The 17,624-nt window shown below is 36.0% G+C and overlaps 3 protein-coding genes across 3 annotated transcripts; 1 reads left to right on the top strand and 2 right to left on the bottom strand.

Moving 5' to 3' along the window:
• Nucleotides 1-9,304: 9,304 nt before the first annotated feature.
• On the bottom strand, nucleotides 9,305-11,035 carry GLAREA_09564 (MFS general substrate transporter; the record flags this gene model as incomplete). The annotated part of the gene is made up of 3 exons (XM_008086160.1): nucleotides 9,305-10,329; nucleotides 10,385-10,626; nucleotides 10,686-11,035. 3 exons carry the CDS (start codon nucleotides 11,033-11,035, stop codon nucleotides 9,305-9,307), a joined length of 1,617 nt encoding a protein of 538 aa, XP_008084351.1.
• A 1,538-nt stretch (nucleotides 11,036-12,573) lies between these two features.
• GLAREA_09565 (FAD-binding protein) lies at nucleotides 12,574-14,188 on the bottom strand (the record flags this gene model as incomplete). The annotated part of the gene is made up of 4 exons (XM_008086161.1): nucleotides 12,574-12,845; nucleotides 12,905-13,331; nucleotides 13,373-13,810; nucleotides 13,859-14,188. The coding sequence occupies 4 exons, from the start codon at nucleotides 14,186-14,188 to the stop codon at nucleotides 12,574-12,576; spliced, it is 1,467 nt and encodes a 488-aa protein (XP_008084352.1).
• Nucleotides 14,189-15,871: 1,683 nt separating this feature from the next.
• On the top strand, nucleotides 15,872-17,434 carry GLAREA_09566 (Arabinanase/levansucrase/invertase; the record flags this gene model as incomplete). The annotated part of the gene is made up of 1 exon (XM_008086162.1): nucleotides 15,872-17,434. The coding sequence occupies one exon, from the start codon at nucleotides 15,872-15,874 to the stop codon at nucleotides 17,432-17,434; it is 1,563 nt and encodes a 520-aa protein (XP_008084353.1).
• Between the last annotated feature and the right edge of the window lie 190 nt (nucleotides 17,435-17,624).

A 17,624-nucleotide genomic window follows, 5' to 3' on the forward strand; every position in this document is an offset into this window, starting at 1 on the left:
AGTACCCTATTACCTATTACTCCGAAAAGTATTCGCCTACTAAATAGAACTACAATATTTATAAGAAGAAACTTATAGCTATAGTTAAATCGTTAAAACATTAGAAAATCTACCTCCTAGGGGCTAGATACCCGGTTAAGGTCTATATAGACTACAAAAATCTATATACGTTTCTTACTTTAAAAGAACTAGATAACTAGAGGATAGTAAGATAGGCCGAGAAGCTCGCCTATTTTAACCTTATTATTAAATATATTACCGGAAAAGATAACTCTAGAGCTAACGCTCTAAGTTAATAGCCCGGATATAAGGATAACAAGGTATATAAGAAGTAAGCTATTCTAAAAGAAGATAAGGACGAAAACTTTATCCCTAATACTAAGGTAATTACCGCCCTTATAAAGATCTGTAGCCTATAGTATAACGAAATTATAGCTACTTAGAATAAAGAACCTAACGTTTCGGAGAAAACGTCTAGATATAAAGATAGTAAACTAAAGGTACTCGACTTATATACTAAGGAATTTATCTAAAGATTCTATAAGGCCCCGGAATATAGCTATTAGGGAATAAGAAGAACCCTCTAGAGAATCTAATAGTAATACTATATCGATAAGCTTCGATCCCTAGTAAAAGACGTAGTAACTAGCTACGATACTTATATCCGGAATAAACTAGTATACTACGGCCCTTACGGACTTATAGGAAAGATACTAATCCCCGAACGACTATAGAAAATAATATCGTAGAACTTTATTATTAAACTCCTACTATTAAAAGATCCGATAACTAGTATTAAGTATAACTTAATTATAGTTATAATAGAAAGACTTACTAAGTATATAATTCTAATACCGTATAAAGAATCTAGTACTACTAAGGAACTAGCTTACGCTTTTATCCGATACGTATTTATAGATTACGGTACTCTAGAGGAAATAATCTCTAATCGAGATAAGCTATTTATATCTAAACTCTAGACGGCCGTAATAGTATATATAGAAATAAAGCGAAAGCTATCGACCTCGTTCTACCTATAGATAAATAGAGGAAACGAGAGAATAAACTAGGTAGTTAAAGTATACTTAAGGTATTATATAAACTATAAATAGAACAATTAGGTCGTACTACTACCTATAGCCTAGTTCGCCTATAATAGTACGCCTATAGAAACAATACAAGTATCGCTATTTAAAGCTAATTTTGGCTACGAGAAGACTACGTTCTAATAACCCTATAATATAAAAGTCGACAACTAGGTAGAAAGGATCCTCGTCGATAATCTTTCCTCCCTTTATAAGAAACTTATCGAGAAACTTAAGTTTATCGCGAAGAGAAACGTATACTACTATAATAAAGGACGTAGTTAGGAGCCTACGCTATAGGAGGGAGATAGAGTTTATTTAATTAGACGTAATATTTAAATAAAACGACTAAGCGACAAACTAGATAATAAGAAATTAGGACTATTTAAAATTAAAGTACTTAAAGGATACTTAAACTATAAATTAGTACTACCTAAGAGTATAAATATCTTTCTAGTATTCTATATATCTCTCCTCGAGCTAGCGCCGCCTAGAGCGCTACTAGCTCTAGTTATAGAAATAGAACTAGTAAACCCTAACGCCGAGTATAAAGTTAAAAGAATCTTAGACTATAAACTCGTTAGAGGAAAATTACGTTATCTAATAAAATAGAAGGACTACCTATAATTAGAAAATATATAGGAACTAATAAATAACCTTAACTACCCTAAGTAGCTTAAAAAGTTCTACTACTAGTATCTAGGGCCTCCTAGAAAGACCTAGGATCGAAATTCGAATCGAGTAGCGACGGATTATAAGTAGAGAAGTCGTCGGGTAGAGTAGGGTAGGCTAGTAGTCGTTCTACTTCTACTTCCCTCTCCTCCTTCTCCCTCTTCTCCTCTTCTTTCTACCGCTCTTTCCTCTCTAACTCGTCTAGCTCGTCTAGCGAGTTAAGACCTACTAAAATTATCTTTTACTTTTACTCGTAAAGAAAGCGCTTCTACTTCTTAATACGTAAGGCGTAGGAGGTAGCCTCTTATTAGGCCGCCTACGCCTTCTACTAAAGATTCTATACCTCTTCTTCCTCGGCCTCTAGCTTAGCCTCCTAAGCCTCGATACTCTCCTAGTCGAATTCGGTAAGTATCCGGTTTACCTCTTTTATATTATAAGTTTTACTAGTAGCCGTATAAATACTATAACAACTATAGTTCGGGTTTTATAATACTATATATATTTTTCCCGCCTCTTTATACCGAGAATAAGGTACTATCTTTCTTTTAGTTAAATTAATTTGTTTTCTAAGGACTATAATATTAGAACGTTTAGTCGTATAGTCGGGTAGTATATTAGAAGGAAGGGAAGTCTATAGCCTTTAACCGACGTATTTCTTAGTCGTACTTAAGCGTATAGACCCGCTAGTCCGAATAGGGGATAGTATTACGAGTAGTGTCGGCCTCGGCGTCGTAATACTCCTAGGACTAAAGGTCCTAGGATTAGGCGAGGTTATAGGAATTAGGTAGTCCCTAAGACCGCCGTCTAATAGGTTAATTTAGTTAATATTAGTTATATTTAGGTTAGCGGATCGGCCCCGGTTTTAGGTAGTATTACGTGACGAGTAGGAGTTCGACTAGTTCGCTAGGTTCGCTGTCGAACTCGTCGAACTCGTCGAACTCGTCGAACTCGTTAGAACTTAGGTAAGGTAAGAAGTCCTATATAATAATTGTAATTTCCTTAGATAGGAGCTTCGTACTTAACTTATTATAGTAATAGTATATTATCTATTTGACTTACTCTTATTATAACGAATAGATCTCTAAATCTATAAGTAATAATCTTGCGCCTACTTCTTAACATACTAACCTTACGATAACCCTAGTCTACCCCGGGTAGAACCGAATCGTTACAGGCTATTCTAGAGATACCTTAGTTTCGAGAATATAACCCGGAAATAGACTAGTATACTAATATAGTAACCTATAGAAGATATACCTATAAGGGTTTATAGTAACTAGAAGGCCGAAGAGAGGTTAGTACTACCTTCTCTAAAGTACCTAGATACCTTAAGAGAATAGAGAGTCCTTTATAGAATACTAGTAAGAGTATAGAAAAATAAATACCTATATAGTATTAAAAATATAGAAAATTATTTAAAAACCTAGAAGACTTTTAAGCCTTACTCGAATACTAACTATAGGACTATAAGATTAATCTAAAAGAAGGCCGATAACTACCTTTAGAGAAACTAAGATACTATCGTTTTAATACTACTAAGACGTTAGAGGAATATATTGTAATAGTACTTAAGAAATATAAGTATTAGGTAATAAATACTTATATTATACTATAGTACTTGTAAAGAGTCTATAGTAAGTATAGAATATTCTAGAAAGATATATTACTAAAGTAGTAAAGTTAATTTCTAAGTAAATATTCTAGAATAAGGATATTACTAATATTCTTATTAATATTAATAATGGTAACTAGTTAATTTCTAATAAATAGAATCTTCTAGAATAAGGATTTCTACTATATAAGAGTTCTTTAGTTCTAAGTAGATAGCTTCTCTCTCTAAGTAATTTAAGTCTTTTATATTCGAACCTTAAGTCTCGCGACTACGATAATTACCGCTATTCTCCTTACGTTATATCTATATATTATATATATATATATATATCGATATACCTTATAACCTAATAAGAAAGAATAGATTAGACTATCTAAGTTACTAGCTATATTAAATATACTAATAGCTAGAAAGAAGAATAATAATAGAGAAAGGCCTTATAGAGATTTCTAAAGACTCAATAATATTACTATCCGAGATTAATACTCTTTACCTAATACTTAATATCTATAGAATAGATTAACTAAAGCTAAGATATTTACTAAACTTAACTAGAGAAATATATATAACCTTATATAGATTAAGAAAGAATATAAGTAGATAATAGTATTTATTATACTCTCTAGCCTTTATAAATATATAGTAATACTATTTAGGTTAACTAATACCCCGGCTACTTATTAATAATAAAATAATAATATTCTAAGAGAATACCTATATAAGTTTGTTATCTACTACTTAGATAATATTCTTATTTACTTAGAAAATAAAGAAGAATATAAGAAACACGTCCGACTAGTACTAAAAGCCTTAGCTAAGGTAGATTCTAGATTAAAATTAGAGAAATATAAATTTAACGTTTATAAAACCTTATTTCTAGAGTTTATTATCGAACTAGGAAAGATAAATATCGACTCTAATAAAATTTAATAGATATAGGACTAGCCTAAACTATAAAACGTTAAAGACGTCTAGTTATTTCTAGAATTTAGAAACTTTTATTAATAATTTATTAAGAAATATTTATAAATAGTAGAACTTCTTACTAATCTTACCTAAAAGAACGTACTATTTATAATAGAAAATAAAGAGAAGGCTACTATATAAGAACTTAAAGACTAGTTTATAAATAAACTAGTTATTAGAAGTTTTAATAAAGATAAGTAAAGTACTATTAAGATAGATACCTTAGATACTACTATAGGCGCTATTTACCTATAACTAGATAAGAAAGAGAAGTTATACTCTATTATATATTACTCTAAGAAATACTCGCTAGCTAAATAGAACTATAATATCTATAAGAAGAAACTTATAGCTATTATTAAAATACTACGAAAATAGAAGATTTATTTTCTAGAAGTCTAATTTCCGGTTATTATTCTTATAGACTATAAGAACCTAAGGATCTTCTTAATATTAAAAGAACTAGATACTAAGTAACTAAAGAATAGCTCGCTAGGCCGAAGAACTTACCTACTTTAATATTATTATTAAATATATAAAAGAAATAGATAATCTATAGACTAACGCTCTAAGTTACTAACCTAGGTATAAAGAAGATAAGATCTATAAGAAATAGACTATTCTTAAAGAAGATTAGAATAGAAATCTTATTTCTAATACTAAGGTAATTACCGCCCTTATAAAAATCTATAGTCTATAGTATAATAAAATTATAGCTACTTAGAATAAAGAATCTAACGTTTTAGAAGAAGTATCTAGATATAAAGATAGGAAACTAAAAATACCCGACTTATATACTAAAGAATTTATCTAGAGATTCGATAAGGCCTTAGAATATAACTACTAAGAAATAAGAAGAACCTTTTAGAGAATCTAATAGTAATACTATATTAATAGACTTCGATCTCTAGTAAAAGACGTAGTAACCGGCTATAATATATATATCTAGAATAAACTAGTATACTATAGCCCTTATAGACTTATAGAAATAATACTAGTCTCTAAATAACTATAGAAAATAATATTATAGAACTTTATTATTAAACTTTTACTATTAAGAGATCTAATAACTAGTATTAAGTATAACTTAATTATAGTTATAATAAAAAGACTTACTAAGTATATAATTCTAATACTATATAAGAAATCTAGTACTACTAAGAAATTAGTCTACGCCTTTATCTACTACGTATTTATAGACTATAATACTCTAGAGAGAATAGTCTTTAACTAAGATAAACTATTTATATTTAAACTCTAGATAGCTATAATAGTATATATAGAAATAAAGTAAAAGCTATTAACCTTATTCTACCTCTAAATAAATAGAGAAAATAAGAGAATAAACTAAATAGTTAAAGTATACTTAAGATATTATATAAACTATAAATAAGATAATTAGGTCGTACTACTACTTATAGTCTAGTTTATATATAATAGTATACTTATAAAAATAATATAAGTATTACCGTTTAAAGCTAACTTTAGTTATAAGAAAACTATATTCTAAGAACCCTATAATATAAAAATTAATAACTAGATAGAAAGAATTCTTGTTAATAATCTTTTCTTTCTTTATAAGAAGTTTATTAAAGAACTTAAGTTTATTATAAAATAGAATATATATTACTATAATAAAGAACGTAGTTAGAAGTCTATACTATAGAAGAGAAATAGAGTTTATTTAATTAAACGTAATATTTAAATAAAATAACTAAATAATAAACTAGATAATAAGAAATTAAGACTATTTAAAATTAAAGTACTTAAAAAATACTTAAACTATAAATTAGCTCTACCTAAGAATATAAATATCTTTCTAGTATTCTATATATCTCTCTTTAAGCTAGTACTACCTAGAGTATTACTAGCTCTAGTTATAAAAATAAAACTAGTAAACTCTAATACTAAGTATAAAGTCGAGAAAATCTTAGACTATAAACTTATTTGAAAGAGACTATATTATCTAATAAAATAGAAGAACTACTTATAATTAGAAAATATATAAAAACTAATAAATAACCTTAACTACCTAAAGCGGCTTAAGAAGTTCTACTACTAGTATCTAGGGCCTTCTAGAAAGACCTAGAATCGAAATTTAGATTAAGTAGTAATAGATTATAAGCTAAGAAGTCGTTAGGTAGAGTAAGGTAAGCTAATAGTTATTCTACTTTTATCTTTCTTTTCTTCTTCTCTCTCTTTTTCTCTTTCTCTTACTACTCTCTTCTCTTTAGCTCGTCTAACTCGTCTAATAAGTTAAGACCTACTATAATTATCTTTTATTTTTATTCTTAAAGAAACTTTTACTATTAGTAGATATAAGTATAATAAGCTAGTATCTCTTAGATCTAGGCCTTAGTCTACTTATTCTCTAGGAAATATTTCTCTTCTTAGACTTTAATACTCTTCTACTTATAAACTAAGAGTATTTAATTTATCTCTTTAATATTATACGATTTTTTAGTAGAAATATAGGTACTATAGTAACTATATTTTAGGTTCTAAGAGACTATATACTCTTTTCTTACCTTTTTATAATAAGAATAAGATACTATCTTTCTTTTAGTTAAATTAATCTATTTTCTAAGGGCTATAATATTAGAATATTTAGTTATATAGTCGGGTAGTATATTAGAAAGAAGAGAAGTCTATAGTCTTCGACTAATATATTTCTTAGTTATACTTAAGTATATAGACTCGCTAGTCCGAATAAGAGATAGTATTATAAGTAAGCGTCGTTCTCGGCGTTATAATACTCTTAGAACTAAAAGTTCTAGGATTAGATAAGGTTATAGAAATCGAGTAGTTTCTAGGACCGCTATCTAGTAGTTTTATTTAGTTAAGAATTATAGTAGTTATGTTAGTAGAGTAGCCCCGGGTTTAGAGAGAGAACGTTACGTAATAAAGAAAGTTCGATAGGTTCGCTAAGCGAACTTATCGAACTAAGTAAAAGTTTAATAAGTTCGACTAGTAAACTTATTAAACTTAAGAAAAGAAAGTTCTATATAAAGATTATAATTTCCTTAGATAAGAGCTTTATACTTAACTTACTATAGTAATAATATCTTATCTATTTAACTTACTCTTATTATAATAAATATACCTCTAAGTATATAATCTAATAATCTTATACCTACTTACTTATATACTAACCCGATAAGACTACTATCTACTATATATAGAATACCTAAATCGTTATAATAAGTCGACTTTCTAACCTCTAGCTTAGCTTATTTTAAGTCTAGTTTACTATATAAATTATATAACTAGTACTAAGACTACTAGTATCTTACTTAATAAGTTATATATAGATCTTTTTACTTATAACTCTATAAAAGCTTAACTACTACTAAAGTTCTTATCTTCTTTTCTTCTTTTCTCTTTAGTTTAGTTTTATAATAGTATTAACTTTATTTTAAACTATACTTTTAAAGTTTTTAATTATAATAGTCTCTTTATAGATACTAAACTCTATAGTACTATAAAAGCTTTATCTTCTAGTAATTATACTTTTATTTTACTAATTTATTTTAATATATTATTAACTATTATTATAAGCTTATTCTCTAGTATACTATAGTATATATAGTATTATTTAATATAATAAACTACTTTATATATTAATATTTAATATTAATAGTAGTAGTTATCTTATAAGCTAATAGTAATAAATAAAATATTAGTAGTTATTTTATAGATTAATTAGTTTAACTTTAAAGTTTACTAATAACTAAAGTTAATCTTTATATAAGAAAATAGCTTTTCTTTTAGATTTTAGTTCTTTTAAATAAAATATATACTTTATTATATATTATTAAGTTATATAGTTTACTATACTATATATAAAAAGAAAAGCTTTTTTTTAATAAATATAATATATTTTTAGATTATATATAAATAATAATAAAACTAACTTAAGTTTAATAAGTATTTAAATTTAGAATATACTATTAAGAGAAAGTTTTCTAGCTAGCTAATTAATGTTTAGTATATAGCTCTTAAGATAGCTAGATAGATTCTAGCTAGTACTATTACTTTTTAGAGATTATAGAGTAGTTTATATAGAGCTATATATAGTCTTAGTATAGAATATACTAGATAGTATTAGGTAGCTGTAAGTACTACTAGTACTAGTAGTAGCTAGCTAGTATAGACTAGTAAGTATCTAGCTAGTAATATTATATTAGCCTTAAGTATCTAAGATACTATATATACTTAGTAGCTCTATACTTTAATAGTAGATAATACTAGTTAATTAAGAGTAAGTATAATTACTCTAAAATTAAAAGTATACTTACTAATCTAGATATTTTATAGCTAAGTACTATATATATAGATAGAGAGTAACTAGCTATCTTTATAATAAATATTAGTTATATTAATTATTAGTTATATTAAGCTAGTAAATATAGACGTTATATAGACTATAGACTATATTTAGGTCTATAGTCTATATAACGTCTATATTTACTAGCTAGCGAATAGAGGTTTTTCGTCTAGCTATAGTACTTTTAACTAAAGCTATACTAGACTAGTAGTACTACTAGTCTAGTACTAGTATCTCTAGCTACTACTCTAGCTAAAAAACTTTCTCTTAATAACTATTATTAGTTATTAAGTTTACTTAATTTTATAAAATATTTTAAATAAATAATAGTAATATAAATAAAATTACTATTTATTTAAATAGTTATATAGCTCTCTCTTTACTATAGAATTTACTTTAGTAACTTTATTAAGATTTTACTAGTTAATTTAATTATTGTATTAAATAAATTATTACTATATAATATTAAACTAATAATTATTTATTTCTATAATATAAATTATATTTTACTTTTAAATAAAATATTTACTTCTTTTTAGAAAAGTATACTTATATATATATAATAATATATAGAAGGTAGAGAATAATTTATATAATAATCTCGATTATAGAGTAAGTATTCTAATAAATAATTCTAAACCTTTAACTCTTTCCTATATCCGTAGCTTGGTCGGGTACGGGATCCTTCTCTACAGCACTCGCCCTATTACTGAAAGTCTCGATGTCTTGTGTACCATGCGCCTCAAATTCCCTCTTGCGATCATCGCGATATTCGAGCGATCTTAAAACGAAAACAAGTATGATCAGAGCAACCCCTGCAGCAGTAGCACCAATAAATCCGTTCTTGAATCTCGGTCCCTCGATCGTTCTCCAAATGGAAAGCTGCCACCAAATTTGCATGATGAAGCTAAAGGTGTTAGATGAAGCGACCACAAAACCTCTCATCTCATGATCGTGGGGAATCAAATCCGGATACCATGAATAATAGAGACCAGGCACCCCACTGCAGATGTATGACAAGTAGTATCCTGCGTATTTCAGGCTGTCAGAGACATTCCATTTGATTATAATGATTGTTCCGACTAGAGTACCCACTTGCATCGCAATGATGACTTGCCATCGACGGCCTTTGAATATGGGAGAGTCTGATAACATTCCAGCAGCTATTTGAACAGCGGCAGCAAGACCGACCTGGCCAGTCGGTTGGATATTAATTGTGCTCACAGATTTCTTCTGAGATTTCAGCCAAAGTGCGAAGGCGGGCTGCTGGATTGGAAGAGAGCACTGGATCAAGAAGTATCCAAAAGGTAAGACCCAAAATTGCCAGTTGTTCGCGATACGGAATATCTTTTTGCGGTCCCATGGTGCTAATCCAAGAGGCTTATAGCCCAGCAAGCGAAGTCGTTCTCTGGAAAATTCGAGTTCAGGTTCGGAAAAATAGAATGCCTTTGAAGTTTCTGGAAAGTCGGGAAGGAAGAAATATCCCAGGATGCCGATTGGAAGACTTATGATACCGCATATAATGTACAGCCATTGCCAACCACTATGGCCAAGTACGCCATCGAGGTTGTTGTAGGCAGCTGCCTGAAGATACCCACTGAACATGCGACTCAAACTGGTCGTGCAATAGAAAAGCGTGATGCGCTTTGCTCGTTCCTCTTTGGTATCTACTCAAGTTAGCGACATATTTTTCAAGGGCACGGAAGGCTTAGTAGCGCTTACACCATGATCCAAGGACGTAGATGAGACATGGAAAGAAGGGTCCTTCGAAGAAACCAATCAGGAATCGCAGTCCATACAATTGCGGGACGCCTGTGATTGAAGCACAGCAGAATGTGGCAACAGACCACAGGACTTGGAACGTTGGAATGATAGTTGAAGGTCGAAATCTCGTGACAAGCATCACCGCGGGCAGCTCACTAATCACATAACCAGCAGTGAAAACATTGGAAGCATACGTCAATCTGAGGTGAAGTGGCTTAGCTCACTTGTAATTTCAGCGCGAGAGGGGTAAACGACATACTGACTACCATTCATGCTCAATGCTTCTTTCATACCGGAGACATAAGCATTGTTGATATTGGCCTGATCCAAGTTCTTGCAGAAGTAACCCAAGCAGCCATAGCTGAGAAGAAAAAAGTCCAACTTCAGAAGAAACTTCTTTTCCTCTGGGGATTTGTCTGGATCATCCCATATGTATCGTTGAATAGTACGCAGGATACATAGAGTCCTTCCCTTCGCACTTGGCTTTTCCCATGATTTCAGCGTATCGCTATTTGCCTTTTCTGAGTTTGTTGATGAGACAGGGGGCTTTTCGGTTTTGTGCGGAATCACTGATATGTCCTGAAGTGTCTTTGGTTGAGATTCCGCCATGACGCTACCGGTGATGAGACAGTGGCTTCCCGATATCGAACATCATGAATATCGAGCGTTCAACTGATACTTATAAGTTGTGCAGCAACCTGAATTTCCTTCTCGTCCCACAATTAAGTGTATTTGTTGAAGTACAAAACCAAGAGATTGCACCATCAATGTACGACTTTCACCATGCTGAACGCGAGAGCAGAGCGCGGCGAAACTATGGATGTTGGTAATCCCATCCCACTCTTGAAGGGAATCACTGCCCCTCGAAGCGTGGGAGTAGTGTATGAAAAAAATTGCAAGCGGGCTTGGTGCTGGGAAAGATGTAGTCTTGGAAAGTGTTGCACAATTCTTGCGACAGGCGGCTTGGCCACATGTTTTAAGCATGAAAATGTGTTAGTTCCAAGTCAAGAAAGCCGAAAATTAATCACTTCTGCTGTAGACACGAAATAAATGCTGGGTTTAAACAGCTAGATCACAAAAGGGGTTGGCGAGAAAATGAGTTTGCTCATGAGTCAGGAACACCGCTCGCACATCCAAAAGCTGCGAGCCAATGCTCTTGAACGCAGAGGGAAATGAGACTGTGGTATTGTTGGATATATGAAGCACTTGCTCAGGGAACAGGCAATCAGCAACATCGTCAAACGAAAGGGTGGGAAGTTCAATGAAAAGCTGCATGGATCGCCGGCTTGCCTCTTTCGTTGAACTACGAGTTGCAATTTCGAAACTTCTTGCGTGACTACCTTAACCGTTTAAGAGCTCAGAAAAGCAAAAGTAGGTGGCCCAGTTGCGGGCACTAGGAGAAGATAAGGAACTTACCTAGGTAGCGACAATTGCAGGCTCACTTCGTACTGGTACATAGAGTCGAATTAATGTAGTTTCCATCTTCCAGATTCTCATGATTCTGGAGCTGGCCATTGAAAAAACGTGTATCTGAACGAATCATTCTCCTGCGATTGGCATGATGAAAATAACAGGTGTGGTTGCGCCATTGTATGATTTGCACGATTTGCATCATTTGTGTATGCGATTTCTGCAGATGTGCTTCAAGCCTGACGACCCGACAATTCCGGGTGAAGCTTTCTTCTTGCAGCCGATTTGTAACATTCACAGATTGGACATAATACTGACTCGATGATGGAGCAGCATGAGCTGAGGGTGATGGATATTGGATGTCCAAGGAGTGAAGGGGAAATTCTTGCCCCACCAAAGCGCGTCAGTATCGCGTTAGCAAAGCCCTTACTAATCACCTAGGTAGTACCGGTAATTGACAATTTCCGCCCATCGACGCTCAACGCAAATCACTTCATGTACGACTGAATTTGATATTACCATCGGGAATACAACTGACAAGCTGTACATGGTGAGAGATGTCGAAGATCGATACGGAGCTTTGCAGCGTTGCCATGCCACTTAGGTATCTCACAGGGCGTGCGTCTTTGCGTGAATGAAGCGCCGAACGTCAGGGCGAGTCTAAATCGCATCTATTCTATTCATGACTTTGCTAATTTATACAAGGAAGACCTCCCCCGAGTTCGACTTGACGGGCTTCAATGGCCAAGCTTGAATCCTCCCCAATTCAAGTTACTGAAGACACCAGCAGGATCATATGCAGAACGCACTTCTCTCATGCGCTGGACGTTGGCAAGCGGCATACCAAGGAAAGGATTCTGATTTTCGCCAATGTCGCCCATGTATAGGAATTCGGATGCGAGACTTGACGCCTGGTTGATGCTATGGTGGTAGTCCACGAAGTTTTTGGCCCAATTCGTCACGCGAAGATCATCTGCTTGGTTGACCCATCCGTTGGAAAGTTGCCAAACTACGCATTCATTAGCTGGCGAAGAGAATACACCACTTGGCACATTGAGGAGGACTTACTGATCAAGTTCTTCTCCTCCAGACCCCAGACATTACCTACGCCATTATTGTTTCCGACTTTGGCTCCGCTAGCCGAAATCACGTTCAGAACGAAAGTCGGCTGAAGTCCTTCAACGTCGGCAGCCTGTGTTACAGAGGCTTTCCAAGCTTGGTAGATCTCAATGAGGCGAGCAGCATCCGGTGTCATTGTTTTGGATTGGAACTGCACACGAGCGAATTGATCAGAAGTTTTCAAAGCGCCATGCCAGGTTACCGGCGGCATAACATTCGTCGAAGAAGAAACAGGCCCAATGGCTGTGAAGTTCGCGAACCGAGAAGGCGGAGATTCGGTTCCTTCTTGGGTCCCAGCTATTCTCGCAGAAACGACGCCAGTGGTTATGTTCAGGCTGATGGTATTGAAGAAACCCGCGCCTATGTCACCTCCGAACTCTCTACAAAGTCAACAACAGCAGTGATGAAGCCCGGTACTTGTTCTTCGGAGTAGGTCAAAGCCGTTGTACTTATTAGAGGAACTTGGTGCGTCTTCATGGTAAACTTGGTGACGATGCCAAAGTTGTTTGCTCCTCCTTTGAGAGCCCAGAAGAGATCATGATTTGTAGCGTTATTGGCGCTGACTTGAGTTCCGTTCCCGAGGACGACTTCGTAATTGACAACATTGTCCATTGCAAAGCCATACTTGTTGTTCCAGTAATGATGTCCTCCAATAAGTGCAAGTCCTGCAACTCCGATTGTTTTGAGACGACCACCAATGGCATAAGCTCCAGTAGCATTGAGAGCCTGATACACGTCGACCCACCGATTTCCAGGTGAAACATCCACGGTACTGGCTTCTGTATTCACAGTGATGCTGGTCATCTGATCAAAGGCTAGGAGGATGCCATCATCGATGTTGTTGGAGCCAGGGAACTTCGCAACAGTTAACCACGAGTGCAGGAACATGGAACCACAACTTACATTCATGTGTCCACCACCTCGGACTGAGAACTCTGCGCCGCATTGATTGAAGAGCGCGACTGCAGTTGCAACCTGATCGGCCGTTGTCGGTAGGAACATGCAGGTTGAGGCAAGATCAGAACTTCGGACGTCCCAATAGTTCAGATTCTCAGCACTGTAGTTTGCCGATGTCGGGAAGAGTATTTGGTCACCAAAATGTGCAGAGAGTGAAGTGCATGCATCACTCACACCTGCACAAGTGCTGGAATTTTGCGCTGAAACACTAGATGTAATGGCTCCGACAATAAGCAATTCGGCAGCCAAGAATTTGGAAGCTTCGAAGGAGTACATTTTGAAGACAGGAGGTTTTCGTCAGATAAAAGGAAAGATCTAGTGAGTGATACAGAAAGAAAGAACTTGATGTCAGTGAGATAGGTGAAGGGCGAATTTAGTGTGTTGGAAGAGTTTAACATTTATATGTAAGTCACGCCGCATACTGCCACTAGCCTCGGGCTGTACTACTCGTACTCGCGACATACTACTCATGAGAATGGAGCAATTGGCCTTCGCTCGAAGCAAGATCAGCATGATCTTCTTTGTCACCAATGTGTACGTATTCCAGAATTGCGAGGTACAAATTGCCAAGGAGTTTTAGGCCTCCGAATCCGAGTCCGAACGGGTACTTTTAGCCTCGGATTGTGACTCGAGATACTCGCATGCAGATAAAATTGGCCAGGGAAGTATCACGTCACTGCATTCTCTCACGTTGGGTATATATTTATGCTTATATATTTGTGGTTCGGATGCAGGTACTATAACTGTTGGAATCCGAATTAGTTTTTAAAGTCATTCTGCCAAGGACTTCGCTCATGTTAATGCCTCGTCATATGTCAACCCCCCCCTTCCTTTTGTTTCGAAGACACTCCGAGCAAGCGGTAACAACAGTACAAAAGCTAGTAGGCAAGACTGCCACAATTGTTTATGGGCTCGCCCATCTGAATATCACGCACTCACACGAAAATGAAGGTATCCGACGATGAAAGCAACGCGATTGTACCTATAACAGTCACCTACACCCCCATTTTTTCATAACCCTAATTCCATACCGTCTAGTATTTTGCAGGTGTTTACTCTACTTTGTAACAGTGTCGCTGCCAGCCTAGAGATCAAGTTCAGGTGAAATCGAAGAAGGATCCATGAAAGAAACGACATAACGAAACCACACTTATCGTAGAATTTATTCTCGGAGTTGGAGACCATGAGCTTTGTTAGTAGCAGATTAGTAAATCTTAATTACTTACTCGTTATAGTGTATTCGTCGTCAACCTACGTGCATCTACCAGCAATAACACAATACCCGCAGCCTCGGATCAACAACTTCCGATCATGAAAAAACGTTCTAAGGTTAAGACTGAAATCCTCAAAACCATTGTCTAGGGTTGTGCCCTTCCATTTAGCACTGCAGGCCTCACTTGTGCATTTCCACTAGCCTTGAAGGAAGAAATGAGCATCAGGGGAAGAAAACCTCGGGCAGTAGACATTAACAGCGAATCCGATGCAGTAGCACAGTCGAATGGCATGCGGTCCTGGGTTGGAAGGTATGTTTTATCCCACTCGACTCGTTTTAGATGTAAGGGGTAACAAACTAATGAGAGGGGAGCTCAGAACAATCCAGGCGGTTAGAGTCAATTCCCATGTGTAGTTTAGCAGCAGCTTCTATAAGCTCTCCAGTAACATGAAAGGGTCTGTATTACCTTCTTGCTGGGGTGCTTCGGCATAAGTCTAACTTGTTTACAGGCTAATTACCCCCGCATGATAACCATCTAAAGCGACAGACGGTATAGAACATCACTTCCCGCCGATACCAAATATTACGGGTTTCTACAATGTATGACCCATGCAGCTAGTTTAACTAGTACGTCAGAACCGTGACTAGAAGCCAATTTCTTCCATCCTCACACATATATACTCAGTTCCTCCTTCTGTCATCTTCCAAATTTGCGCTGCTCACTGACTCTCATCTCTATCTTCACAATGTATTTATTCCTTGTACAGTTGTTCGCTCTTTTTTTAGCTTTCTCAACTGTTTTTGGCCAGTCTTTCACAAATCCTGTGCTCTGGGAGGATCTCGCAGACTTGGATATTTTTCGAGTTGGCGATGTTTACTACTACTCGGCTTCAAACATGCATTACTCACCAGGGGCACCGATTTTAATGTCCTACGACCTCGTCAACTGGAAATACATCGGGCATTCTGTTCCAACTCTTGGCTTTGGCTCAAAGTACGATATGTCTGGTGCTGCAACTGCATACGTCAAAGGAATATACGCATCGACAATGCGCTACCGGGCGAGCGACAACACCTGGTTTTGGTATGGTTGTATCGAGTACAGTGGCACCTACGTTTACACCGCTAGCTCTGTCACCGGTCCCTGGCAGCAAAAGACAAAGATCAGCACATGTTATTACGACGCTGGCATGCTAATCGATGATGACAATACCATATACATTGCCTACGGCAACACGCAGCTTTCCGTCGCGCAACTCTCAAAGGATGGTCTTTCCCAAGTCAAGACCCAAGTTGTCTACCAGACACCCTCCACCATTGGAACGCTTGAGGGATCTCGAATGTATAAGATAAAAGGCTCCTATTACATTTTCGCCACAAGACCGGCCAACGGACAATACATTTTGAAGTCCACCAACGGCCCATTTGGGCCTTATGAAGTCAAGCAATTGCTCTTGAATCTTCCAGGGCCGATCTCTGGGGGAGGTGTCCCTCACCAAGGTGGCTTAGTTCAAACGCCAGCAGGAGAATGGTGCTACATGGCCTTCGTTGATAGCTATCCTGGTGGACGTGTTCCTGCTCTTGCACCAATCGGTTGGGGTTCTGATGGCTTCCCAGTGCTCCAAACATCCAACGGAGCCTGGGGAACCTCATACATAGCACCTCTACCGTTACGTCCGCTAGAATCTCCTAGCGGGATTGATTACTTCAACGGGACTTCTCTTGGTCCGCAGTGGGAATGGAACCACAACCCCGACACCAGTAAATTCTCAGTTAAGAATGGCCTTACGTTGTCTGCCGCAACTGTTACCAGCGATCTATATAAAGCTCGCAACACCCTCTCTCGCCGCATCTTGGGCCCCACCTCGTCGGGGACTATTATCTTGAACGTTGAGAACATGAAAGATGGCGACCGGGCCGGCTTCGCTCTCCTGCGCGACACGAGCGCGTGGGTTGGCGTTCGCAGAGATGGTACGGCACTCAAGATCTCCATGTGGTCCGGCCTGACCATGACATCCACATGGGCTACCGCAAACACTGGATCCGAAGTCAGCAGCGCATCGGTGTCTGGCACTCGCTTTTGGCTTCGTGTCTATGCGGATATTCATGCTGGGACTGGAAAGCAGGGTTACTTCTATTACAGTACCGACGGTAAATCCTTCCAGAAGCTAGGCAGCTTGACGCTCAATCAGGCATGGAACTTTTTCCCGGGTTATCGCTATGCCATCTTCAATTATGCAACAAAGACTCTGGGTGGATCTGTTCTTATTGAGTCGTTCAAGGTGGATTCACCAGGGTTGACTACGTAGGATAAGGTGGTTGAGATGAGAGAAGGTGGAAAGTCAAGAAAATGGAAAAGAACCGGTGTTCGGTACATTGATGACATTCGGTTTCAGGCTTTCGATCATCGATGCCACTTGTATGTAAAAAGGTAAAATTTACAAGGCTTGGCAACTCTTTTGACACGGTGGAGCCCCCTTGAATTTTGCCGCAATGACA

Source organism: Glarea lozoyensis, assembly GCF_000409485.1.
Source record: "Glarea lozoyensis ATCC 20868 chromosome Unknown GLAREA4, whole genome shotgun sequence".
Lineage (NCBI taxonomy): Eukaryota > Fungi > Ascomycota > Leotiomycetes > Helotiales > Helotiaceae > Glarea > Glarea lozoyensis.